This window comes from Rhinolophus hipposideros (genome assembly GCF_964194185.1).
Source record: "Rhinolophus hipposideros genome assembly, chromosome: 4".
Classification (NCBI taxonomy): domain Eukaryota; kingdom Metazoa; phylum Chordata; class Mammalia; order Chiroptera; family Rhinolophidae; genus Rhinolophus; species Rhinolophus hipposideros.
The window spans coordinates 21,311,242-21,338,324 of record NC_138050.1 but is presented as its reverse complement, the minus strand read 5'-3'; the positions used below and the strand labels follow the sequence as shown (position 1 = coordinate 21,338,324).

Here is a 27,083-nt window from a genome sequence, read left to right as displayed (position 1 = left end):
GCATGGCTTTAAATACCTCTGTGAAAGAGAACTTGAGATAAAGCTCTATATTTGGACAAATTCTAGAGTGTTTTTCCCTCCCTTAACTGAGGGAAAATTGTCTCTCTAAATAGTCCTAGTGCTAACAATTATAGACATAGGTCTAATGCCTTTTCAGTTAGGTGTCTTGACGTAGGTTTGTTCCAAGCTAACTACCTCTAAGGATTGATATATGGTGCATGAACTTTGAAGTCCTTTATTCAAAATCTCAGCTCCTACTTTCCCTTAAAAGTTATGTGACCATGGAGTCTACTTAGTTGAACCCCATCTTTGTGAATGGTAAAGTGGCAATAATCCCCTCTGATCATTTTGTACCATGTTATCTGCATTTTGATTGGCCAAAATGAACACCTGATCATAATAGCTGGACTGTCAGATTCTTTACTATAGGTGTGTGGAATCAGGACTGAATTAATTTTTTCTATGTAGTTAGACCTGAAATATATAAATATGAGGCACTGGGTGACCGTATGAAGGTTGGATAGCAAAGGTCACCAGTCAACGGAACAATGAAGTAACTACCCAGGGAAAAACATTCCTGCCTGGGGTTTTCCTATATTTGGGTAGTTGTGTATCCAAATACACTTGTGTTCAATCCAAATACAGATAAAGCAAAATCACTCTGCTCTAATCCCACTACCCTTCTTAACTACCCTTAGTTCTTAAATGTAACTAACATTTGTATGGTAACTTGCCAAATTTTTATTCTATATATGTAACATACACAGACATAAATACACACATAAACGTGTGTATGTGGATTTTATTTTGCTTTGTTGGCTATAAATGGCACCATACTTCATGTATGGTTCTGCATCTTGCTTTTTGTCTAATTGACTAAGTCAAGGAACTTTTCATTGACATAGATCAATGGAACATTAATTAAGACACTTGGGAATTTAGTAAAGGGTACATTTTGTAATTCAATACAGTAGAGAGAAGAATGGCTATGAGTCAGTCAGCCTTCCATTTTGAGAACAAGAAATTCCAATCTCTACGTCACTTGCAAAAATAATTACCTGGTAGAATAAATAGTTAATTTAAGTATATTAGGAAATGTAAAGTACATTTTTCCTTAGGAAAAGAGCAAGACTCTTTAAAGGAATCTTGAACATTGAAGGGTAGGGTGGAGCACAGAGTTCAGCCACACTTGGCAGCAGGACTTGTGTAAGACATTGAGGAGCCAGACCAGTTACCCTACCTGAGATCTTCAAAATTCTGTGAGGAAATGGACTGTGAAACTGGAACTGTATGCCCAAGGTATACAGAGGGTGCCAAAAAAAGTATACACATTTTTAAAAAGGAAAAAACTATTAAAATTGTAATACTCGATGTATACCAATAACGAAAGATGAATACAAGTCACGTTTGACTTCTGCAATTACAAGAGGTGCTCAAAGTGGTTACCATCAGCGTCCAGATACTTCTGATTATGGCGAACCGCTGCTTGAGCAACGCTGACCATAGTGCCCACTTGTATACATTATTTGGCACCCCTGGTATTAAAGTTTGATTACAAAACATGAAATGAAAATACTCCAATGATTTCAACAGGAGAGGTTTTGAAGACAGAATTAAAGCTAATTTTGCTAATGAGCTTGTCATGTTTGGGAGCAGGATGCAGAAATAACATGGACTCTCATCTCATTTAAACCTCATTCAGTACTTGGGGTTTTAAAAAGTTAAAATATAAAGCAAGGACAAGACCCAGCAATTCCATTCCTAAGTATCAGGAGAAATGAAAACATACCCCAACAAAGATTGTACATAAAGATGTTCATAGTAGTCTTATGCATATTTGCCTCAAACTGGAAACAACACAAAACTCCATAAACTGATAAGTGAAAAAACATCATATGCTGTGTCCACATAATGGAAATTAAGCAAAAGGAAACAAATTAAGGAAAATGAACAAACTACTGATAAACACGGTATGGTGAATCTCAAAAACATTAAAAGAAGGCAGAGGAAAAATTACTGATGCCATCTACGTGAAATTCTAGAAAAAGTAAAACTATATTGACAAAGTAGATCACAAGCTACCTGGGGTCACATGTGGAGGAGGGGACGTTTTGGAGTAATGGAAATGTTCTATATCTTAATTGTGGTTATGGGGCTGTACATTTGCCAAAAGTTATTGAAGTGTTCACTTAAAATGGGTGAATTTTTTATTATATGTAAATTATACTTTACAACAGTTAAACATAAGGATACTCACTAAAAAAAATAATAGAAGATATAACTCCAACCACTATGAGGAGGTCGGTGCAATGGGGTTTTCATTTCGGAGGAGTTAACCACACAGAGACATGCATGAGGAACCTCAGCTGTTCCAGCCCCCAGCTGTTTGAGTCTTCCCAGCCCAGTGGCAGACCTGACCTGAGTTGACCTCTGATAATTGCAGCTCCCAGATTTCAAGCTGCCCCACCTGATGCTAAGTGGAATGGGTTCTCAGGTCTGATTTATTCTCTTCCTTTTCATCAAAGTTTCAGAAGTAGAGCAGTTTCGTGCCTGCTTGAATCTGCCCTTATAGCGTCCCTCATGTCTATATACACGGCTTACAGTGAAACTGTTAAGACCTAACGCACTTAATACATAGAGGGAGCTCCCAAAATTAAGACAATCTTTTTTTTCTCTATCAACAAGTCCTTGAATTGGAGCCTATTATCTCATTAGGAACTCAGGAAAATTAACTTTGAGATTCCAAGTTCCTTGGGCATCACACTATTAGTTTGACATTTTGAAAGTATTTGTTGTAGCTATACTGTTTACCAGGACAGAAATCTGGCTCTGTAATCAGTTTTTACCTGCTCATTGTACCCCATACACTGCAAAGCTGAGAAGTGATGCCTGCAATTGCTTACTGTGTTATCACCTAAAGACTTACTTTTCCATCTTCTTTTGAGGCTCAGAGTATCCAACTAGATGGGTGGTTATCATCCAGGGGCAATTTTGCATTGCCTCCACCTCTCCCCATTCCCACCCCCACCCAGGGACATTTCTAATTTCTAAAGGCAGATGTAGTTGTCATGACTGAGGGCAGGGGGTAGGGATAGGCCAGAGACGTTACTAAAGAACCTGTAAAGCACAGGACAATGCCACTCCCAATCTGCTCCCCTAACGAAAACTTACCCAGCCCAAACTGTCAACAGTGCTGTGGGGACAGAGTCTCAGACAGCAGTTTACAGACTCTGCCTCACATGAAAAGGTGCTGGCTGGGTTATTAGACGGCCATCAGCTATAATCAGATGGCCATCCACTGTGGCTGGGTGGCCATCAGCTGTAACCGATTAGCCATTAGCCACTAATATAACTGCCGTGGCTACGCTGGCAAGGGGTTGGTTGGTTGTCAGAGAAGCAGACTGCGGACTGCGGCTAGCAAGTGGGTTTAGCAAGCAGATGGTGGATTGCAGATCCTACTTCCTGTGTCTCTCCGGGCCGCCAGCTAGTCACGTACAGGAAGACCCCTCGTTGGGGTACTGGTGGATGTTTGTTTTTGTGTCTCAATCACCACCATTGAGAATATAGTGGTATGACTCCCCTATGTATGGCTCCGTGGGTATTCCTTTTTGGCCTCACAGTACCCTGCTTTCTTGTGTGGGGAGCAGGAGATGAGACCCTGCATTACAAGAGCTGAGGTTGAGAAGTCCTGAACTAGATTACTGCCTCCTCTTCTTGTTAATTTCATCTAAGGACTTCTCTGTCACTCCCTCAGCTCTCATTCCAATGAACGTTGCCTCGTCCTTCAGCTACTGGTTTCTATGGACTATGGACTATGGCATCACCAAGAACTGCTCCTCTTCTGACATCTTAGACATTATGGTCCCGTTCTCTTCACACCTACTCTCCTGCCAGCTTTCTTTCTCCCTGGCTCTCTATATGTATTTTTTGACTTAATTCAGACCTCTGGTTCATCAAATGCTCCCTTTTCCCCCATCATGACTTTCTAGACCAGCACTAGAAATAGAAATATATTACAAGCTACATATGTAATTTAAAATATCCTAGTAGCTATATATTTTACTTAACCCAATATATTAAAAATATCAGTTCAGCATTAATCAATATATAAAATTACTAATGGAATATTTTACTTACTTGGTACAAAGTCTTTAAAATCCTGTGTGTATTTTATACTTATAGCACATTTCTATTCTCACTAGCCACTTTTTCAGTGCTCAATTGCTGCACATGTCTAGTGGCTCCATATTGGATGGTGCCAGTTTAGATTTCACTTCCTTCACAAGGATATTCAGCCTAGATACCAAGGTGTGTCACTTCAACCATCCTTAAAGCAGCACCCTCAACTCTCATCCCTGTGTACTTCTGTTTTACTTATCTGTATAATCTCAATTGTAGATTAATCCAAACTTCTCACTGCTATGGGTAGAGACAATTACACAGCTATATTGGCATCACCTCTGAGCTGCTCAGTAACCTTTGTCCACATTAGCTTCCTCTCGTATTCTGATAAAAATAATCAAAACTTCACTACTCAGAATTTTACTGTATATAATTTATAAGCAAATATAAAAATCTTGATTAAAAAAACTTTTTAAGATTTTTGTCCCAACACCCAAACTCCATAGATGACTTAATTTTCTATTTCATAGAGAAAACTGAGTCTCTCAAGATTCCTTCTCCTTCCCTAAAATTGCCTACGTTCATACACATCCTTATTTCCTCCTCTGGTTTCAGAAGTGAATCTGTCAGTCATCGAATCCGTTTACTGGGCTCTTACATAGAGAAGTTCAATTACTTCCTATACCAGCTTCTGATTGCTTCAGTCTCAACTAGACCTTCCCAGTCCCCTCTGCCTCTAATATTTTCAGCCTGTCTTTCCTTTCATTGATTTATTATCCCTCAACACATAACTATCTATAGTTTCCCCACTAATAAAATACTCTCATAATGTTGTGTTTCCATCTACCCAGTGTTATCACCCTCTTTCCTTCCCTTGTACGGCTAAGAATCTTCAAAGTTCTTCTTGACCATCCCATCACAATTACTGCAATCTGATTTTCTTCTTCATCACATTGAAACTACTCTCTTCAAGACTACCTGTTAAATCCAATGGGCCCTCTTTAGACTTTGTGACTTTTGATACTGTTTACTATTGCACCATCTCTCTAACAGTATTGTAGTGTAATGGTTGAGGCAGACTCTGGAGCCATACTGCCTAAGTTCTAATCCTAATTCTACCACTTATTAGTTGTAAGTGGTACAACTAATAAGTGTAAGTGGGACCTGCGGCAAATAACCTGTCTTCGCCTCAGAGATGATAACTGTATCTACCTTTAGGGTTATTTTGAAGATTATATGAGTTAATAGCTAATACTTATCTAGTCCTATTCTAAGTGCTTTGTATGTATAAACTCATTTAAAACAGTGCCTAACACCTAGTCACTTGTGTATGTCATCTATAATAACATTTTATTATTTCCAATCACTACCCAGTTCAGAACCTCCCTTGGCTGGGATCCATGCTTGGCAATAGTTATAGAAAATGGCCCAGATCTGTTCTCAATGTCCCCACATCCCCATCCTCACCAGTCTGTGCTTGCTGATTGTTACTGGTTGAATTGTATCACTCCAAAAAAGATGTTACTAACACCCTGATGAAACAAGGGAAGGAGTCTTTTTCATGACTGTTGACATTCAGTAGGAAAGAAAAGAGTTGGGTTTTTTTAATCACCTTCTCCCCCACGCTGTGGTTGAGGTCTGTGCCTGTTGCACAGTCTGCAGGAGTGGTAGTTCATGGAAACTTAAGCTGTAGCTGCATTCTGGGTATACGCATGTGTAGTGGTTTTGTTTTCGTTCTTTTCATTCAAACAAGTCTGTTTTTATTGCATACCATGAAAGTAAGCAGTACAAGTGTTGCCAGTGTTGACCATTCAAACATTATAGCCTACTCTTATCACTACACTTCAGAACAACCATATAGGGTATTAACTATTACATGTTATAGTGCATACATTTAGTACTTACAAGTATAACCAGACATTATTTTAACATGTCTACATTCTAATATATATTCTAACATATAATTCTAATATGTATTCTAACATACATATTCTAATATATTTAATATATTTAAATCCTCACAATAATCCTATTATACTTTTACATAGAGAGGTTTAATTACTTGCTGTATTAGTTTCCGATTGCAGTCATAACAAATTAACACACATTTAGAGGCTTAAAATAACAAATTTATTATCTTCTGGAAGTCTGAAGTCTGGAATAGATCTCACTGGACTAAAATCAACGTATCAGCAGGATTCTGTTTATTCTGGAAGCCCAAGGGGGCAATTCGTTTATTGGCCTTTTTCCAGCTTCTTGAGGCCACCTGCATTTCTTGGCTGGTAGCCCTTTCTGGAGGGCCATTGTTCTGCCCTCCACTCTTGCCCAAGGTCACAGCCAGTAAACTGAGTGCTGTGCCCGGGGGAATTTATCTATGTTGGCTGTTCACTTAAATGGAGACAAAAGTTACTTTCCCTAAATACTACTGGAATTCTTCTAGAGCCAGGTGGAACAACAGTTTTAGAACGCGCCCTTCAAGGGCCCGCCTACTCCGAGAACGGGGCCTCCCGCCAGACCAGGGAAGCTTCCTTGGCCCGTAACCTGAGAGACGACCAAGAGGCCCGCCCCACCCGGCGGAAGCGCGCCAGGCCTGGGGGCGGAGGACCGGCTCTGGTCGCGGAGAAGTGGGTGAGCCGTCTAGTCTGGCGGGCCGCCTCTTGAGGGAGGATCGCGGTGTGGGGCCTGGGGAGCGTCCACGCGGGATGGGGGTGAGTGGGAGACTCGCCCCGGATGCTGGAGGGCCGGGGCCCCAGCACAGCCCGGGGCCTGGCCGCCCGCTGCGCGCGCAGCCTCCCGACCCGGGGGCTGGGGGGGGCGCGGGGAGGGGTGAAGGCGGCGCAGGTGGGGGGGTGGGGGGCGGGGTGGGGGGGCGGGGAGGGGTGAGGGCGGTGCTGGTGGGGGGGCGGGGAGGGGTGAGGGGGGGCGGGGAGGGGTGAGGGCGGCGCAGGTGGGGGGGGCGGGGAGGGGTGAGGGCGGTGCTGGTGGGGGGGCGGGGAGGGGTGAGGGGGGGCGGGGAGGGGTGAGGGCGGCGCAGGTGGGGGGGCGGGGAGGGGTGAGAGCGGGGAGGGGTGGGGGGGCGGGGGGGGGCGGGGAGGGGTGGGGGGGTGGGGAGGGGTGGGGGGGTGGGGAGGGGTGAGGGCGGCGCAGGTGGGGGGGGCGGGGAGGGGTGAGAGCGGGGAAGGGTGGGGGGGCGGGGAGGGGTGAGGACGGCGCAGGTGGGGTCCTGTCGGGGGAGCGGGATCCCCGGGAGCCAGGATTGGGTCGCGGGTGAGCGGGGTGGCTGGTCTCGTCCGTGGTGCGGTCACTCGGCTCGCACCTTCTCAGCCTCACCTGTATCACCTGTATCTCACCGGGGATCCCACTTCTGGGTGTTTGCAAATCACTTTATTAGTTTTTGTTCGGCCTAGGCCTGCGAAGGGACACTTTTGTCACATTCAGAATATATGCAAGTCTCTTAATGAGCTTATGGATGTAATGTTGAATAAAAGGGCAGATGTGGGCAGAGAGGGCCGATGGCGGTTTTCAGCCAAGAAGGGTCAGCGGTGGCTGTTTATCGCTTACTGCCTATCGCGTAGTAGAATAAACACCCTGCAGTAAAAAAGACCAGGAATGTGGGAAAACTTGCCTCCGTGTTAAATCGTGGCATCCCAGGGGTCACGTAGAACAGTGGCAAAGAACTAGGTCCCTAAATAAACTGAAAGACCTAACTGCTCTTGAGAAGTTGTCTTGAAGACAATGCCTCTGATTTGGTTATATGAAGAAATTATTTCTAGGGTTTCCTGCGAATTCTATGATGAACAGGAATACAAACGAAGTTTTACAGTTCTCTATACCGTAGATTTTGGTTTGCGATTTTTTATCTACCGTGGTCTCAGTGCCTCATTAATTCCTTGTGGTATGATGTAAAAAATATAAAATAAAACACTACAAATACGCTTTCTGAAAAATCAAGCAAATTCACTCGTGTTTTTTCCTGTAATGGAAAAAAGAAAGCATCACTTTTCTAAACTTTTAATAATAATAGCTGCCATTTATTTGGGGCTCCTATGTACTATGTATGTAAAGTTCCTATGTATTAGGAACTTTATATTCATTCTATCTTACATATGAAGCAGTGCAACTAGCTGCTTTATCCGGGAAGTATAGAAGGGGAGACTTAAATTAAGAGACTCTTTAATATCTCTTAGTCACTGCACCTCCAACTCAACATGCCTTTTCCCACCCCTGCCACATTCCCACTGTCAGAAAAAAATCAAACAAAAACCACGCACACAACCATTGTGCCTTTCTTTTCTCTGAGAGAATGAGACCATCATTAACCCAGTTTACACCAGAAACCTGGGAGTCCACCTTGGCCCCTTCTCCCTACTTGTCCCCCACCAAAAATCTTGCCAATTCTTTCTACATATTTCCTTCCCATTTTCTTTATCCCTATTGCCACCACCCTGTTCCATTCCATCATCATTTTCCTGCCTTTTCTGTTGTTGGAGTCTCCACTCTGGCCCTCCTGCCCCATCCCCTATCCAGTCCATTCACTTTGTAGCCAGAGTGAGTGAGTGTTCTAATAGGCAAATATAACTGTATTGCTGTCTTGGTTGAAACCCTTCTGAGACAGCCCATCAGTTACTCCAAGGATAAAATTCGGCAACCTGAACTTGGCTTAGACAGGCCCTGTCTGCTTTATTAATCTAAGTTCTCTTTCAATTCCTCAAACTGAACACAATCTCTTTTGCCCTTAAATATGCAAGTCCCTCTGCCTCCATCAGAGGGAAAACCCTTTTTGCCTACTAGCCAGCTTCAGTTCATCCTTCAGGCTTCAGCTTAAATATCATTTTCCTAACTCCCCTGGATCTTGCTGCTGAGTGCCAGCTCTTTCTGTAAGACTCACTCACTACTCTACATGTGTTGAGATGGGTGGTCCCACCTATATGGCAGCGTCCATGATGGCAGGGATGATGAGAGATTTGTGCAGGATTATAAAATCTGACGCAGGTGCTCAGTGTCTACGTGTTGAATAATAAAGGAATGAGTTGCTGTTGTCCTGTCATGGTGATTAGAGCTACTTTGCATTAATTCAGCCTTTTGAAAATAAATGTAACTCACACGTTTCTGTTTTTGACTATAGTTTGGGAGTTCGTGGTGACTGCGAGAGTGGAGCCGGGCTGTCTCCTTGCCCAGCATGGATGGCTACACAGTCCTGAGAGTGATCGGGGAGGGCTCCTTTGGCAGAGCCCTTTTGGTTCAGCAGGACAGCAGTCATCAGATGTTTGCCATGAAGGAAATAAGGCTTCCCAAGGTCACTGCTGAAGAAATTAACTCATGTTGAAAGTGCACATGCGATTTGTATAGGAGAATAAGCTCTTGAGATTTGACATGAAATTGTTCCTGGGTGCCAAAGATGTAATGGGTTTATCCATTAGCTTTACAAGGTTTTAATATATTGTATGTGGTTCTTAGGGTATTGTAATTAACAAAAAGGGAGAAAAATAGTCAAAGGTGACGATTGCTGTTTATCTCAGAATAATTTGTAATAATTTCTAATTTTGTATACGTAAGAGTGTAGGGAGTCTGCCAAAAACAACTCAAGTGTAATATTAATAAAAAAAGAACATAAAAATACAATGAAGAGCAAAGACCTAAAATGCTAACCTTTGGTATCAGGGAACCTATTCTATGGATCAGTTTGTAGGTTTTATTTCCCTGTATGATGAGGAAGGTACTCATTTATCACTACTTATCACTGTGTATCTTAGTTGTCCTATGAAAGAATCCATGCCACGGAGGCTGCTTAATACTGTTTTGATCAATTTTTTAAAAATAGATTTTAATAAAATTCCCAGAGTGCTATTGCCTGCCCCCCCATCATTCTTGACCTCGTTTAGTGATTCCCAAACTTTAGTGAGCATCAGAATCACCTGGAGGGCTTGTTAAAACGCTTTGCTGAGCCTCACACCTAGTTTCTGCTTGAGGCAGCTGGACAAGCTTGTAAATTTGCAGTTTTAACCAATTCCCTGTTGGTGCTGAGGTTGCTGGTCTGAGAACCGTTGTGCAGTTTCTTTATAAGGCAGTCAGGATTTTATCCTCATAGAGTAAATCAAAGGATAAACAGTTTTGGAAACTACTTTGCATATGGTCTTTGTCCATGTTTGCTGTAGTAATACACCAGTATTTTCTTTTTTATCTGGGCCGGTGGACTGATAAAGAGATGCAGACAGTAAAAACATGAAATCTAGTTTTCTTTAAGGATAGGCTACTGTGAATGGCCTGCTGGCTCTCCAAATCAGGTTATGCTTAGGCTGATGTTAACACTAGTTTACATTTATACTTGTCAGAATATAAGAGGTCAGCTTAAGCATGCAAAATATAGCCATAGTTGAAAAATCACCATATGTTTTCTCTTAGAGTTTGAGAAACTGAAGCTGGGTCAAAGTGCAGTGCTGTAAAACTGTATCTGGCATTGAAGTATCGTATAAACTATATGATTGTGAAGCTGTCTACTTTAAAATGAATATTACATTTACACTTATTTAAAATCTTCCTCTAGTCTTTCTCTGATACACAGAATTCTAGGAAAGAGGCTGTTTTGTTGGCCAGAATGAAACACCCCAATATTGTTGCCTTCAAAGAATCATTTGAAGGTAAATATGAATTCTACGGTGCATGCGTTTCTGAATTTGATTGTGGCCAATACGCTTTCCTAAAGAGTCTTACATTTGTTTTAGCTGAAGGACATCTGTATATTGTAATGGAATATTGTGATGGAGGGGACCTGATGCAAAAGATTAAACATCAGAAAGGCAAGTTGTTTCCTGAAGATATGGTAAGAGACTGACTTACATAGTTTCCTTCAAGATTTACAGGCAACTTTTCTCATAAAAATCTGTATAAGTTAAAACAAAAGCATTGGGTCTGTGATTACCTGACACACTCTAGTTAGAATGGTCTCATTTGTGTGTCGGTTCTTCTGTTTAGTGCCGTCAGGATGTGGCTGGCTGCCTAAGGAAGTGGAATAGATATATTTATAAAATATCAAGGCATAAAACATCCATTTTAGAAGAATTTCAAAATTGTATTACTCATCATGTTTTGTACTACATATTTAAAATTTTGATTTTTGTTGTATTTAAAGTTTAGAGGGCAGATGGATTTATTTTGTATTTCTAGGTCATCAGAAAAATGAAGCCCACATTTCTGTTTCTTGGGAGTACCTATTCTTAATCTGTTTCCTTCTAAAGTTTAGCATATTTCCTTAAGTCTAGTACTTACTGCCTTTTTAATTGAAAATTGCGTACTAATGTTTGAATGAATTGACTAAGGAAAATATTTAAATAAACCGCTTTTAGGAGGTTTAATTTGCTTTCAGGTATGTTATAAAAATGTATTGGTATAAATATTTTTTTATTTACGAGTTGTTTTGTTAAAAATATGGGCTCCATAGTTCCAAGGAGGTCAACCTGGACTTCAAATGAGTGAATCTCTATACCAAAAAAGAAAAAAAAATCAGTTTGGCATTTAGTTCTAGGCTCCTGGAAATTCTGGGTACTATTGACTGGGGATTTATAAGGAGAATACTGACCACAAATGATTATTGACAATACAATGAAATCTTTTAATGTTAATATAAGAATATTCTGAAAAAGGAAATGAAAATCTGATGTAATGATTGCACTATACAGTTGTAGCATATTATTTCAAAGTGGTAAACTACCTTTATATATGTGTTTAAGAAATACTTTGGAAGGGGGCTGGTAGATGAGGATAAAAGGGATCAAATATATGGTGATGGAAGGAGAACTGACTCTGGGTGGTGAACACACAATGGGATTTATAGATGATGTAACACAGAATTATATACCTGAAATCTATGTAACTTTACTAATAATTGTCACCTCAATAAACTTTAATTAAAAAGAAAAGAAATACTTTAATTTGGTTGAATACAAGAAAAATACAGTGGGAGTTTTTTTAAATTGCTACTTGGATCATACATAAGATGATGAAACGTAATTTATAGCTTTTCTGACTTTCTCTATGTAACACTGAATCTTAGTTGAACTATCATTGTTAGGAGTTCTCTGTTTACATTATGTAAAACCAAAGTCACCTAAGGCCTAGAGACCATTCTTTGGAATTTTGGGTTAATATGAACCAATTTTTTGCATTCTTGCAGATTTGCATGCTTTTTTCTTACAGATACTTAATTGGTTTACACAAATGTGCCTTGGAGTAAATCACATTCACAAGAAACGTGTGTTACACAGAGATATCAAATCCAAGGTAAGTGGAATACATTTTTGGTCCATAAAACCCCCAAAGCTATTTCATTTAGTCTTTTTTCCTGTGTTATTCTATTTCCTTTTGGGACATTTTTGTTTAGTTCAGAAAATTTGTCAACCTAATATTCATACTAGCCAAATAAGGTACTGCCTGATAAAAAAAATCATTAAATCTCTTCAGTAGTATATGTTAATACGTTCCAAGCTCTCTTACAGTAGCGACTGCTTGCTAAGACTATTTGTTCTCAGATGGAAAATGGCTGAGACGTGGGCTTGCCACATGGAGTTATCCTGATACAGGTGCCCAGTCGGTCAGCCAGGGTCTGCTGATACAATCTGAAGCTTGCTTGTTAGATTTCTAAGCAGTCATTCTGAATTCCCAAGCAGGAGGATGTATGTCTGTCAGGAGGCACTTTGTCTTTTTGTGTTCCACTTGCGGACTCAGCTATTAGCGTTTCTACCCTTCATCTCTCCATCATCAGCAGGCTTGGAAAGACAGCTTCTCTGGAGACCTCTGCCTTATGTTTGAGTACTGGAAGACATAACCTGAGCTCTTCTTTTTAATGCAGAATATCTTCCTCACCCAAAATGGGAAAGTGAAACTGGGAGATTTTGGATCTGCCCGTCTTCTCTCCAAGTATGTATGTCTATCCTGTAGAAGTGACAGTCATTAATTAAATAATCCGTTATTCAGGAATGCTCTGTACTCACTCTTTGCCTCTCTATGGTTTTAGTCCCATGGCCTTTGCTTGTACTTACGTGGGAACACCTTATTATGTGCCCCCGGAAATTTGGGAAAACACACCTTATAACAACAAAAGGTAAGTATTGTACTTATTGGTGCAAGGGTGACTGTTTGGTGGCAGGCATTGTAGCCTACAAATGAAGTTCTATTTTTAAAAAATTATAGGTGAAAGCATTGTCGAATCTGACCTCCGAGGCTTCTAGATGAAAGTCATATTTTTCCAACTGTTTTAATCAGAGTTGAGAGGAGCTAAATGTAAATGGTGAAAGAAAGGCCAGTCATTTCTAGTGTGAATTATATCATTGGTTCTCAGACTTTGCTATTCCCCCTTCTAAAAATCCCAAAGTGCAGGTTGCAACCATACCAGTTCAGTCAGAATGTCTGGGATGGGAAGCAGGCATGTGTAATTTTCTAGGGTCACCAAGTGATTCCAATGTGCAGCAAAATTCAGGAATTACTGGATTCTGTCATTGAGTTAACATTTACAGGACTAGAGCATAAGCACTCGATTGATAGGTTAATTGATTACAATAAGATAGTATGAAGACCTCATGATTTAAAACGTAACATTTTTTCTGAGTATAAGTAATACGGTATGTGCCGGTTGAATGAGTCTGTGGTCAGGGAGAAACTGGAAATATGGGATTGTACTAGAAAGGAAATGTCAATCACCCACTTTTTCACAACTATTAATTACATTTTGGTGTTTTCTTCATCAATTCATTTCTCCCCCACCCAAACCTAGTTTATGTACTCTATATACAATTTGGTATCTTGCTTTTTTTCATTTTATATTACATCATATTCGTTTGTGTATGATGTTTAAGATTTCTGTAAGAGTTTAATCACTTAAGTAATCATTTAAGTGATTAAACTCTTATACAAATCTTAAATATTTAAACTCTTTGTAAATATTGTTAATGGTTACATAATATTTTACTACGTGGCTCTTCCAAAATTTACTTAACATTCCTCTGGTGTCCCCAATTCTCAATGTCATAAACAGTGCTGTGATTTATACCTTTTATGCATAACTGTGTCATTGTTTTGTATCACATTCTTGGCGTGAAATCTGAGAAGTAGGAACACCTAAAGGCTCTTGTTATCTTCTGTCAAGTTGCTTTCAGAAAAGGGTACGATAGGTTCCTTAAGAGTAAAATTGGCTGAGTTGGGGACAAAACAGCTATAAAGGGACTTACTGAGGCAATTGAGAAAATTTCAGTTTTGAAAAAATATGAGATAATATTATTGAATTCAGGTTAAATATCTTGGATGTGACAATGTCATTGTGTTTATGAGGGAGAGTGTCCTTACTCTTAGTAGATACATGCTGATGTGTTTGGGGGCGGAGCGTTTGATGTCTGCAACTCAGATATGATAGAGGAGGGATACAGCACTCAAATGTGGCAGATGTTAATGAGGAAAACTAGGAAGGAGGAAGCATATAGGCATTTATAACTTTTCTGTAGGTTTCAAACTTTAAAAAATTAAAATTGGGGGGAAAGAGGTGATAAAAAGCCATTAGTTAAAATCAGAGTATCATCTAGAAAAAGTCTGGAGAATGACAACTAGGAGGTGAGAATGATGGAGATGCTTAATATAAAGAAGGGTGAGCGTATAGGGCAAACAGTAGAATTCTTCTGATGTCTGAAGAGCTCTTTTGTGGAAGAATGAGTAGTCTTGTTCTCTTTGTCTTGGAATGTAGAGCTAACAGAGGGTGGAGAGGGTCTCCAGAAGACACGCTTGACTTATGATATGGAAGAACACTGTCCCTTATAGCCTTCCAACAAGGGCACAGAGTGTGCCCAAGGTAGATGGCTGGCCATCAGGAGGTGTGATCATAAGCCTGGTTTGTTCACAGATGGTTTGGGTGGAAGCTGCACTAGAGGAATTTTAAGTCCTTCCTACTGTGATAATCGGAGTCCACAAAGATTCCCTCTTGCACCAAATACTACAGAAGTGATATGTGAACCACTTCTGATTTGGAGGGTAAAGGTTGGGGAGCAGAGAGTTTATTGTGAACATTACTGTTAGTAAGTATTAGACCAAAATTACCAGATGTTTTATTTTAATAGCCAGGAATTACTTATATATTCCTATTAAAGGTAATTTTTCATTTTTTTTATATTGGAAAGTACATATGTTTTCATCTGATAACTCATAACCTGCATTGCTTCCAGTGACATCTGGTCCTTGGGTTGCATTCTGTATGAGCTCTGTACCCTGAAGCATCCGGTAAGTATGGCGGGCAAAACGGAAAAGGCAGCCTTTCGTATCTGGCTAAGTCCTAAGTGATGTGCCAAAGTCCAGTACGCAGTTTGCTTCCCTCCGATGAATTCTTCATTATAAAAGTTTTCATATCTTTCCATCGCTATCATCTTTGCCTTGACCCACTTTTGTAGCAGATACTAATAGAAAATTTCCATTATTTCGTCTTTTTGTTCTATATTTAGCTTCTCTCTCCCTCCTCCCTCCTCCCTCCCTCCCTCTTTCCCTCCCTCTCTCTTTCCCTCCCTCCCTTCCTTCCTTCCTTCCTTTTTTTTCATTTTCTACTAAATTTTTTTATTTTGGCAAAATATGTATAACCTAACATTTATCATTTTAACCATTTTAAGTGTACAATTCAGTGGCATTAATTACTTCACAATATTGTGTAACCGTCACTACTATTTACAAAACTTTTTCATCACCCTAAACGAAACTCTGTACCCATTAAACAATAACTTCCCATAGCCCTCTCTCCTCAGCCTTGGTAACCTCTAGTCCACTTCCTATCTCTGTGAATTTCCATACTCTAGATATTTCATATAAGTGGGATTGTACAGTAGTTTTTCTTTTGTGTCTAGCTTATTTCACATAGGATACAGTTTTCAAGGTTCATCCATGTTGTAGCATTTGTGTCAGAATTTCCTTTTTATGACTGAATAATATTCCGTTGTATGTTTATGCCATGTTTTGTTTATCCATTCATTTATCTCCTGATGGACATTTGGGTTGTGTCCACCTTTTGGCTATTGTGAATGAAGCTGCTATGAACGTGAGCGTACAAGTATCTGTCAGAATTCCTGTTTTCAATTGTTTTGAGTATATACCTAGGAGTGGAATTGCTGGGTCATATGGTAATTGCATGGTTAGATTTATGAGGAACTGCAAACCTGTATTCCAGAGTGGCAGCACCTTTTTTATACTTGTTTTTTATAGTTAGATTTCACTTATTATGTGAGTTTTTTGTCTAACTGAATTATTATGAGAAAATAAGACTTTGCCCTGTAATATATTTTTCAAGATATTTTTAAAAATAATTTAACAAAAAAGAGATCAAATAACTTGCTCTGCTTCCTCAGCAGGTGCTTATTACATAGAGCTAGCAGTCATAGCTCTGATCCCTGTTAGGTCTTAGCTTTGCCTAGAAATCAATTCTGTCCTTTGGGTATGGATTGAAACTTGGTGCCAGCAAGCGTTTTTACAGATATCCTGGAGAGCACGTAGGGCTCATGAGAGTAATATCAGAAAAATCCTTTACCACCACTAGATGAAAGTAACTCAGACTGAAGTCATGCACTGTTAAGGAGTGGTTTATAATGGCGGCTGCATAATTAGAACAATGTGGGAAACTTTAAAAAATACTGATGCCTAGTTGAATTAAAATCTCTGAGTGTTTCCTGGGCATTAGTGTTTTTAAAACAGGTGATTCTAATGTATGGCCCAACTGGAGGACCACTATTGTATATAAATAAAATTATTTTTTAAACTCCAGTGTGGTATTTATGATTATGTTCTTTATTTCCCTGATTTTATCTTTTTCAGAAACTTATATACATGTTCTTTTTTTAAAATTTTTTGTTGGGGAATATTGGGGAACAGTGTGTTTCTCCAGGGCCCATCAGCTCCAAGTTGGTGTCCCTCAATCTAGTTGTGGAGGGCGCAGCTCAGCTCAAAATCTGGTCACCAATTTCAATCTTAGTTGAAGGGGGCGCAGCCCACCATCCCATGTGGGAATTGAACCGGCAACCTTGTTGTTGAGAGCTCGTGCTCTAACGAACTGAGCCATCCGGCTGCCCCTACATGTTCTTTTTTTTGTAGCAAGCATAACTATTAATGAGCATAGTGCCCGGAATGTTTGGCACACAGTCTGTTCTGTCATCTGCTTTTAGGCAAAGTAGTTTTCAAACCTTTAGGAAATGCAGAAAAACTCAGTAAAATGGTTAAAAAGCCTGAGGGAATGCAGATTCAATTTTTCGTTACTTGAATTTTTCCTTTGTCATATGTTGATTATTCCTTTTTTATATCTTCACTTGCATATTTTATTAAGAGGGTAATGCACTTCCAATGCAGAATGCCAACATGATCTGATTATCGAGACTGACACCTAATATTAATTCTATTCATTTTAGTGAAAACTCTTAAAATGTTACTCTGGTATGTCATGTTATATCCCACTCTATTATCAAATTTTAATAGCTATGTTGATGACATGAACGGTGAAAAGGATTTTGCAATAGATGTTTAAAACTGGAAAAGTCTAAAGTGCATATTGCCAGGAAGTAGGCCCGGGGATTTCTAGGGAGGAGTGAAATAAACCAATATTTATTGTAAGACTTTAGTGTCATTTGACTTCTAAAAAAGTCATATGTATGTATTACTTTGATTTTAAAAATACGTATAAGATGTGTATCTGCAAAAACATTGATTAGAAGTAATAAAGTACCCGAAGCTGGCACTGATGTTAAGACTTACTCTAGATGGAGAAGAAGTTTTTTTTTACTATTTGTTTACCTTCCTCCTAAACAAAATCTTATGTTTAGCATAAGATTTTGAACAGTATCTTAAAGATACCTCTAGGAAGAAAAATGACCAAGCAGCAGATACATTTATTTAAATTAATTCATATGAATTCAGTTCCTCTGGTATTTTCTTATTTTTATTCTCCTGCCTTGTATCTACCTGCTTCTACAGTTTAATTTTTACTTTTTAGTTTCAGGCAAATAGTTGGAAAAGTCTTATCCTCAAAATATGTCAGGGGTCTGTGAGTCCACTGCCATCTCATTATTCCTACGAGCTTCAGCATCTAATCAAGCAGATGTTTAAAAGGAATCCCTCCCATCGCCCCTCAGCTACCACTCTTCTCTCTAGAGGCATTTTAGCTCGGCTTATCCAGAGATGCCTAACCCCAGAGGTATGCTATGTGTTGGATTGACTGTGAACAGTTCAAGTGTATGTAAAACGGTTTATCTTTTAAACACAGTTACATATTTTACCTGAAAAATCTCAAATAATGCAGCAGTGTATAAAAAACGTGAAAAAAAAAGTTAAAACTTCCCTTCCCTCCTCTTCCCCCTTCAACAATGCTGTTCCCCAAGTATCATCATAGGTATAGTTTTGCATATCCTTTCAGATCTTTTCCTAGATAAGTGTCTGTGTGTCTAAATTTTATTTATTTATTTATTTATTTATTTATTTATTTATTTGTTTGTTTATTTATTGGGGAAAGGGGAACAGGACTTTATTGGGGAACAGTGTGTACTTCCAGGACTTTTTTTCCCAACAAGTTGTTGTCCTTTCAATCTTAGTTGTGGAGGGTGCCGTTCAGCTTTAAGTTGTTGTCCTTTCAGTCTTAGTTGTGGAGGGCGCAGCTCAGCTCCAGGTCCCGTTGCCATTGCAAGTTGCAGGGGGCTCAGCCCACCATTGATTTCGGGAGTCGAACGGGCAACCTTGTGGTTGAGAGGATATGCTCCAACCAACTGAACCATCTGGGAGCTCAGTGGCAGCTCAGCTCAAGGTGCCACGTTCAATCTTAGTTGCAGGGTTTGCTGCCAACCATCCGTTGCGGGACTGGAGGAATTGAACTGGCAACCTTGTGGTTGAGAGCCCACGCTCCAACCAACTGAGCCATCGGGGAGGCAGCTCAGTTTGAGGTGCCGTGTTCAATCTTAGTTGCAGGGGGCAGAGCCCACCATCCCTTTCAGGGCTTGAGGAGTTGAACCGGCAACCTTGTGGTTGAGAGCCCACTGGCCCATGTGGGAATCAAACCGGCAGCCTTCGGAGTTAGGAGCATGGAGCTCCAACCGCCTGAGCCACCGGGCCGGACCCTATATTTATTTTTAAGTGGCATTTTTATTTTTCAACTTTCAATGTTATTGTGGGAAAGAATGTTGATAATTAAATGACATGGCAGCATCTAAAGAAAAGTGGTTCATATCTTTAAATTCTCTGCTTTAAATTTTCAGGTCATCACAGATTATGGCGAGCAGATATTGGAAGAAACCAAAAAATCTAAGCATAGTACACCAAGAAAAAAGGGTAAGAATTTTAGAAAGCTTGTTTTTTGTTAAGTGTTCTTTTCAAATGTAGTATACCAAAAAAGAAAAATGTAATTTTCAAGTTAATAGAGAGGTTTTTCAGAGATACTCCTCAAATCAAAATTTCCTCTTTGTTACTTAAGATGTAATTCTGTACTGAATCTTACACATTTAGTTTGCCAGGCATCCAAAAAGCTTGGAGATTTTAGCGATGTAACGATTGTTCTCTGTTTTATTATAGTGTCATATTTACTCTAGTTTGTTATGGGTAAGGCAGAAGGCTTCTGTGAGCTAGCCTAGGAATCTAACCATGAAAATACAATGTTACCCTTAGAGGAAAATTTATCCCCAAGTTTCCAAAGATCCATCTTGTAAATAAATGTTTAAAAACAGAACCCTTACAAAAGTTGGAACTGTTCACATAATAGCTGCACAAAATTTTCATACATTGTCAATCCTGAGCAAATTTCAATGTAATTTATTATCTCTTTGGAAATTGTCATCTCTTAATTTTTTTCAAAGCTGTTTTGTCATCAGTGACTCAGATTTTCCATCTGAAGAGATCCAAAAAGATAGTAGATATGACCAGAATAAGAGAGAAGAGTTAAGGTGAATGGAAGGTCATCCACTGTAGGGACATGTTGCAAAACTTGCCCGTTTGGTGTCCATTATCTCAGTGTTATATACCACAAAAGAAACACTTCGAAAACTACTATTTCCATAAAGTTAAATTTTAAATGTTATTTTTGTAAGAATGATGTAAACCCTTCAGTCTTATAATTTACCCTTTTCTCCATTATTTAAGAGGCAGCTAGTAATCTTTGTGTCAGCAGTTTGTTTTCGTGTTGATTTTACTTTAGGTATTGCTTTGTAGCTTTTGTTCACATCCCAGGGTAGATTGAAATTAGTTTTTAAATGCTGGGCAACAACAACAACAAAAGCAGTGTAAGAAAAGTTTAAAGATAGTTTGGAAAAGTGTAGTTTTACAATTTCTAAAAAGAAAGGAGTAAACCAGCGAGGAGGGTTGGGGCCACGTGTTGGGGCCACGTGTCTGGTGGCATCTCCAACTAGTCTGTAAACAGTGAGACTAGAACAATGAAAGCTCTGTGAGGACGGGGACCCTGTCGCATTTTCTCACTGTTGTATCCTCTGTGTCTGTCTGTCATCATAGATACTCAATAGCAAGTATTTAAAATGTTGACTGAATGAGGAACACAGATAGCAGGTCTCTGTCAGAAGAAAATCAGGCCGGAGCCATCCTTACCAAAAGGATCTGTTGCCCTAGTTCTCTCTGACTGAAGGAACTATTCCACCTGCTAGCATCACAGGTGTCAGCAAAAGCACTGACTAGCTTGCACTGAAGGTGTTAGTGACCTTCCGAGGATGCAGAGTATCTTACCTCCTAGTGCCTCAGTGGGTTGGCATAAATAAATAGAGATGTCAACTTTCAGATGAATGTTAGGAATAAAACAGCAGAAATGGCCTCTTTTAGTAGCTGAGGTATAACTAAGTGGTTAAAGCTTGATAATCACTATTCAGGCTAATGCTTTGGTTCTTTGACTTTAAAAACTTCATTTGTCTTCATTTGTCTCTCAAGCTTTATGCAAATCACATTAGTAGCTTAATAATGTGAGACTTTATGTGCTTTCTCTTTTTACCTTCTCTTTTCTCTTTAAGTAGACCCCAGCAGAATCAGGATTGCTTTGGAAAAAGAAGCAAGCACGGTGGTAAGTGCTTGAAGCTTAAATTTATGAAATAACCATTTCCTGGGTACCTGGTATTATTAGGTGTCATGGGATATTTGGAAGACTGTGACCTGGTCGCTATAGTTTAATAGTTTTTTATCTTTTAGCATGTGAAGTAATTGGTAGCTATCTATATTCCTGTACTGCCAGGTGAGCCACTTTAGATCACCATTTATTTTGTTTGTTTTTTTATTTTTAATTATTGATGACAAGTAGTTACAATATAACTGTGAGAGAACTTTGTTCAGCTTTTAGTCATGAAAATCCTGTGTTAGCCTAGCTTTTGATTTTTTTTTTTTTTTTAGTGTGGTAAAATATATATAACATAAAATTTACCATTTTAGTCATTTTTAAGTGTATAATTCAGTGGCATTAATTACATTCACAAAATTGTGTAATCATTACCACTATCTGTTTTCAATACTTATTCATCATCCAAAACAGAAACTGTACCCATTCAACAATAAGTCCCCATTCCTCCCTCACCCCCACACCCACCCTGGTCACTGGTAACCTCTATTCTACTTTGTGTCTTTATGACATAATTGGCTTATTCCAGATATTGGCTTACTTCATGTAAGTGGAATCATACAATATTTGTCCTTTTGTGTCTGACTTCTTACGCTTAGCATAATATTTTCAAGATCCATCCATGTTACAGCATGTATCAGAATTTCCTTCCTTTTTATTTAGATCACTGTTTTAATGTTGACATTTTTCTGTTCGAAAACTTTTAGTGCCTCCCCATTTTCCCAGGAATCAAGTTTTTCAGCCTGGCCTTCAAAGTCCTGTTGGTATTGTTTAGCTATGAGTGCTTTTACATGAAAGCTACAATGAAGTCATACATAGTAATGGCCAATGTACTTCCTAGTGTTGGCATAGCCCTCTTGATGAATCGTGTCCTACTGATGATTTTTTGTCTTTCTTCAGCATTTTAATCAATCTTTCAACTTAAAAAGGAAAGGATGTACTAACAACAAATTATTCTGTTTATGGAATGTACTAGTAATTAAACTTCTAATTTTTTTGAATGAACCTTAGATTGTAAATAAATAACATTCCACCATTATGTTTCTACAAGTGGAATATATCCTGCCTCTGTACTTTTTATTCTTTGCATGGTAATACTATTTTTTCCAGCTTTATTGAGGCATAATTTACATAAAAATTTACTCATTTTCAGCATACAGTTTGATGAATTTTGGTAATTTTATAGTCTTATGACTATCACCACAATCAAGATATAGAAATCCCATGCCCCTAAAAAAGTTTTCTCGTGGCCTTTTGTAGCCGATCTCCACTCCCGTCCCAGGCAGCCACCACTGTGATTTTAATACCACCTAGAGTGGGTATCAGTCAGTGTGTTTTCACAAAATGAAAAGGATACAGTATGTACACAGAATGGACAAAGAAACAAAAAAGTAAGTCAGGTAACAGGAGAGCTGAGGGAGGTGTGATGAGCTGGGAGTGGTGTTGGATGCTGCTCTCAGTGGGCATCGGCTCTCAGTGGGCGTGGAATATGAGACTCTCCCCCCACGACCCCGGCCCCCTGAGCTTTTAAAAACTGCTCATCACAGCCACTCCTCCAAGGTTTTGTCTATTGGGTGGGTGGGTGGGGGAACCTTTGAAATCATGCCCCCCTGGGTGTATGGGGAGAGAAGTTTGAGAACCACTGTACAGAAGTAAGAAAACACTGTGCCAGCTACAGCTTGCTGTTTAATTTATTGATTTATTCAACAAATCATTGAGAACCTATGTGTTGGAGACTCAAGGAACTGGATACGTATTCCTTCTCAAAATATGTGCAAAATTAAAGATGATAGCATGTACTATATAGTTCATGAAATCAAGTGCTTTGATAATTTGGAAAAATAATGAATTGAATGTGAACATTTTGACCATATATACTAACTTTATACAATATTTTATTTTGCTATTTCCAGCATGAAAAGCCCAATATAGCAAAGGATGTTGAAATTTTTTTATTATTTCCTCTATGAAGTCCTCTCAAATATCTGTCATTTTTATATAACCTCTTCATATTTGCAATGATTGATATTAATAGCTAGTAGTGTATATGACTATTAATATACATATGCATAACATGTTTCCCAAAAATAAGACCTAGCCAGACAATCAGCTCTAATGCGTCTTTTGGAGCAAAAGTTAATATAAAACCTGGTATTATAATTTATATTATATTACATATTATATTATATTATATTGTAAGACCTGGTTCTATATTACAGTAAAATAAGACCAGGTCTTATATTAATTTTTGCTCCAAAAGACGTATTAGAGCTGATTGTCTGGCTAAGTCTTATTTTTGGGGAAACATGGTATGTATGATGTATATGGCTATTAATATACACTTATGTATAGGATCAGTGATCATTAATTTTTTTAATTCATTAACCTTTATTTAAAATTAAAACATCTGACTGCTTAGTTGTTTACCTTTTTTGTAGCAAATCACGCATTGTTTAATCTGTATTTTTAATCTCTTTTAAAGCAAGAGGAAGAACAAGGTACAAAGTACAGCCACACTGATTTAGAAAGCATTAATAAAAATATAGTTGAAAGTGCACTGAGGAGAGTAAACAGAGAAGAGAAAGGTAAGTTATTCAAATTCTAAAAATTGTATAAGTGAGGGGTTGGGGAATATAAAAGGAATATCAGTGTTCACATGACTAGGTCATAGGTGTCATAAACAAGTGGACAGGCAGATTTTTGTTTGCTTATCCAGTAATTTATTTATTTCAGGAATATCTTATCCATCAAAAAGAGAGAATAGTGTTTATTAGTAAGAGTCTTTAGAAAAACTAGTATTTGTTATGCTCTCAACCATAGAAAGCATGGCATTCAGCGTGTATCTAAGTCCCCTCAGAGCTTCATTCTTGTACATAGTGTAATATGTAAGTATGTACATATTATTATTTTTTAATTGTATAAAGTCTTAATTTTTACTTTTTTAAAAAATTTTTTAATGGGGAATATTGGGGAACAGTGTGTTTCTCCAGGGCCCATGAGCTCCAAGTTGTTGTCCTTCAATCCAGCTGTGGAGGGCGCAGCTCAGCTCCAAGTCCAGTCACCGTTTTCAATCTTTAGTTGCAGGGGGTGCAGCCTACATGCGGGAATTGAACCAGCAACCTTGTTGTTGAGAGCCTGAGCTCTAACCAACTGAGTCATCCGGTCGCCCTGTACATATTATTTTTTAAAATTCACCTTAATGATTTGTTTTGCCTTTTCATCTGAATTTTTTTTTCATTTCCTTTGCTACTTAGAGTTGAACAACGTTGTTAGATCTGAATTTGAAAGAGAAAAGAAAATACTTCTGTATTGTTGTTAGAGAAATACGTGTGGATATAAATGAATAAATGAAAGAATATGTTCCACAATCCTTTTTTACATTTTAAAATCAGATAATAAATCAGTCCATCCGAGGAAAGCCACTTCACCAAGTCCTCTCAGGCGACAGTGGGAAAAAAATGCATCCAATGCAGCACTTACAGCTTTGGAAAATGCATCCATACTCACGTCCAGTTTGATGGCAGAGGATGATAGAGGTTAGTAGTCAGATTGAATACTATTATTATAGAGCATTTTCACATAGTTGTTTAATGGGCTGGAGATTTTTTTTTTAATGTCACTCTGTGAAGGATGTTTGGTGTCACATTAGAGCGCTGCTCAGACAGGTGAGTACAGTAGATTTTAATAGAGAGTAAAATATGATTGATTTGCTTGAAATATGATCTGGAAGATATGTGCTGAAAATCTTTTTTATTTGGCCCTAATTTTTATCTTTTCACAACTAGGTGGTTCTGTAATAAAGTACAGTGGAAATAATACCCGTAAGCAGTGGCTCAAAGAGACTCCTGAAACCTTGTTGAACATCCTTAAGAATGCTAATCTCAGCTTGGCATTTCAAACATACACAATATATAGACCAGGTGATTCATGTTTATTATGTAACCATGGAAACCCTTGGATTTTTTTTTTTTTTAAGTTGTGGTAAAATATACATAACATAAAATTTACCATTTTGAATGTTTTTAAGTGTATAGTTCAGCGGAATTAAGTACATTCATATTGTTGTGCACCCATCAGAACCATCCGTCTCCAGAATTTCCCATCGTCTAAAACTGAAACTCTGTACCCATTAAACAATAACTGCCTATTCCCTCCTCCCAGAAACCCTTTGATTTTAAAGTTATAAAATAATTCATGGCGTTGTATTTTTAGGTTTTCTTGAATCTTTCCTAGCTAGTCTTAAGCTATAGTTAAAATTTCCCATAGAGCTATATTACTTCTATTTGCTCATTTGTTTGCTTGTTTTAATAATCATGTGACTGCTTTCTTTAAGAGTAGCCCATTTTTCCTATGCAAATATACTAGTGATTTTACAGTTCAGATTTCCTCACAGTAAGAAACTGTAATCTGACTATCCAATGATAACTTTTAATGCTTTAATATAAATTCTTATATTTGAGGATTTTAATTGTATTGTGAATTCTTTTGAAGAAAGTAGTATTTTAAAATTTAATACACACACTGATGCTTTCTGGGCTTGTTTTATGCCAGAAATTATGCTAGGTAAAGTGAGGAGGTACTGAAAAAAATATATAGAACATGGAATTATCCTCAATTAACTAGCAAGCTTTTGGAGGATTTTAGTCCAAAATGCACAATGTTTAAATTAGCATGTTTAAATGAGCATGATTTCTGTTCATATTCCTCTGAAGGTTCAGAAGGGCTCTTGAAAGGCCCCCTGTGTGAAGAAACAGAAGTATCAGACAGTGTTGATGGAGGTTATGATTCTGTCGTTTTGGACCCAGAGAGACTCAAACCTAGACTGGATGAGGAGGACACGTATGTTGTGATATACCTAGAAAGCTTTAGTTGTGGTGTGTGTGTATGTGTGTAATTTAAATTATACCTTAATAATTTCAGGTTTAATAGGAGTTGGTTATATTATTTTACATCATAAATGAATATATCTTGATTTTTTTTGTCTGGGATGATATGGTAATGCATAATAATAATTACAGAATTCCTGACTGAGCCATATGTTTATAATCGTTCAGCTTGGACTTATTATTTTGTAGTATATTCGATTATATATATTAACATTAATATAATATATTGAAAAATTTAGAGAAACAGTGAGAGAAATGATCTTTTGTAAGAGCTGACAATTTTTTTCTCTTTTCAGTGCCTTTTGGAGCTCATTTTTCAAAAAAGTAAATATTGTTATGATGGTGTTCTGTTTACCATGTCCCTAATATGGAGACTTAATATCCACATTTTTTTCACAGGGACTTTGAGGAGGAAGACGACAACCTTGATTGGATATCAGAGCTGAAGCAGCGAGTTGGCTGGCCAGAAGTGTCTGATACTCAAGGCTAATACTCAAGGAAATGGACCTTAGTCACAATGAGTAGATATTAAAAGTGAGGAATTAAAGTTTGGGTAATATGAGCTTACGAAATGTATTGTTCCCCTTGGAAACAGAATAAAGAGGAGAACTGAATATTTAAAATTGTTCCTGATTAGTATTACAAGGTTTGAAAAAAATCTACAACTCTTGTGAGTTTTTTAACTTAGAGGAGAAGGTGTAGCATGATGGGTGTGAGGTTTGGGCTTTGCAGTCAGAATGGAAATTGGATGCTACTGTTTACTGCTCGTGCGATTGTGGGAAATTGTTTAACCTCTTTAGGCTCGAATTTCCTCAGCTAACATGAGGATAGCAGTGCCTACCTCATAGGGATGCTGACCATAGAGCATGACAGCAGTCCATAACGTTATTTGCATTTTTATGATGTATATTTATTACTATGTGACTCTTTTTACCTTTCCTAAAGATTTGAGGATCTAAATATATTATAACATAATAATG

At 38.4% G+C, this 27,083-nt stretch overlaps 1 protein-coding gene across 4 annotated transcripts; it reads left to right on the top strand.

The window, feature by feature from the left end:
- Positions 1–6,439: 6,439 nt before the first annotated feature.
- Positions 6,440–27,083, top strand: NEK3 (NIMA related kinase 3). Of its 4 annotated transcripts, none has more exons than XM_081046103.1 (16): positions 6,440–6,750; positions 9,248–9,418; positions 10,667–10,760; positions 10,845–10,942; positions 12,316–12,399; positions 12,968–13,035; positions 13,133–13,219; positions 15,324–15,378; positions 18,119–18,319; positions 19,371–19,443; positions 21,123–21,169; positions 23,700–23,802; positions 24,610–24,753; positions 25,003–25,137; positions 25,930–26,056; positions 26,503–27,076. In XM_081046103.1, the coding sequence occupies exons 2-16, from the start codon at positions 9,302–9,304 to the stop codon at positions 26,591–26,593; spliced, it is 1,524 nt and encodes a 507-aa protein (XP_080902229.1). In that variant the 5' UTR covers positions 6,440–6,750; positions 9,248–9,301; the 3' UTR covers positions 26,594–27,076. The 4 variants fall into 4 exon arrangements, with proteins under 4 accessions (XP_080902229.1, XP_080902228.1, XP_080902230.1 ...); XM_081046102.1 differs by having other exon boundaries at positions 21,120–21,169; XM_081046104.1 differs by having other exon boundaries at positions 6,704–6,830; positions 26,503–27,083.

Coding starts and splice junctions, on each gene's coding strand:
- NEK3 (XM_081046102.1), top strand. CDS start 9,302: ATGGATGGCTACACAGTCCTGAGAGTGATCGGGGAGGGCTCCTTTGGC. Junction 19,444..21,119: donor TAGTACACCAAGAAAAAAGG/GTAAGAATTTTA, acceptor TTTCTCTTTAAG/TAGACCCCAGCAGAATCAGG. Junction 25,138..25,929: donor ATACACAATATATAGACCAG/GTGATTCATGTT, acceptor ATTCCTCTGAAG/GTTCAGAAGGGCTCTTGAAA.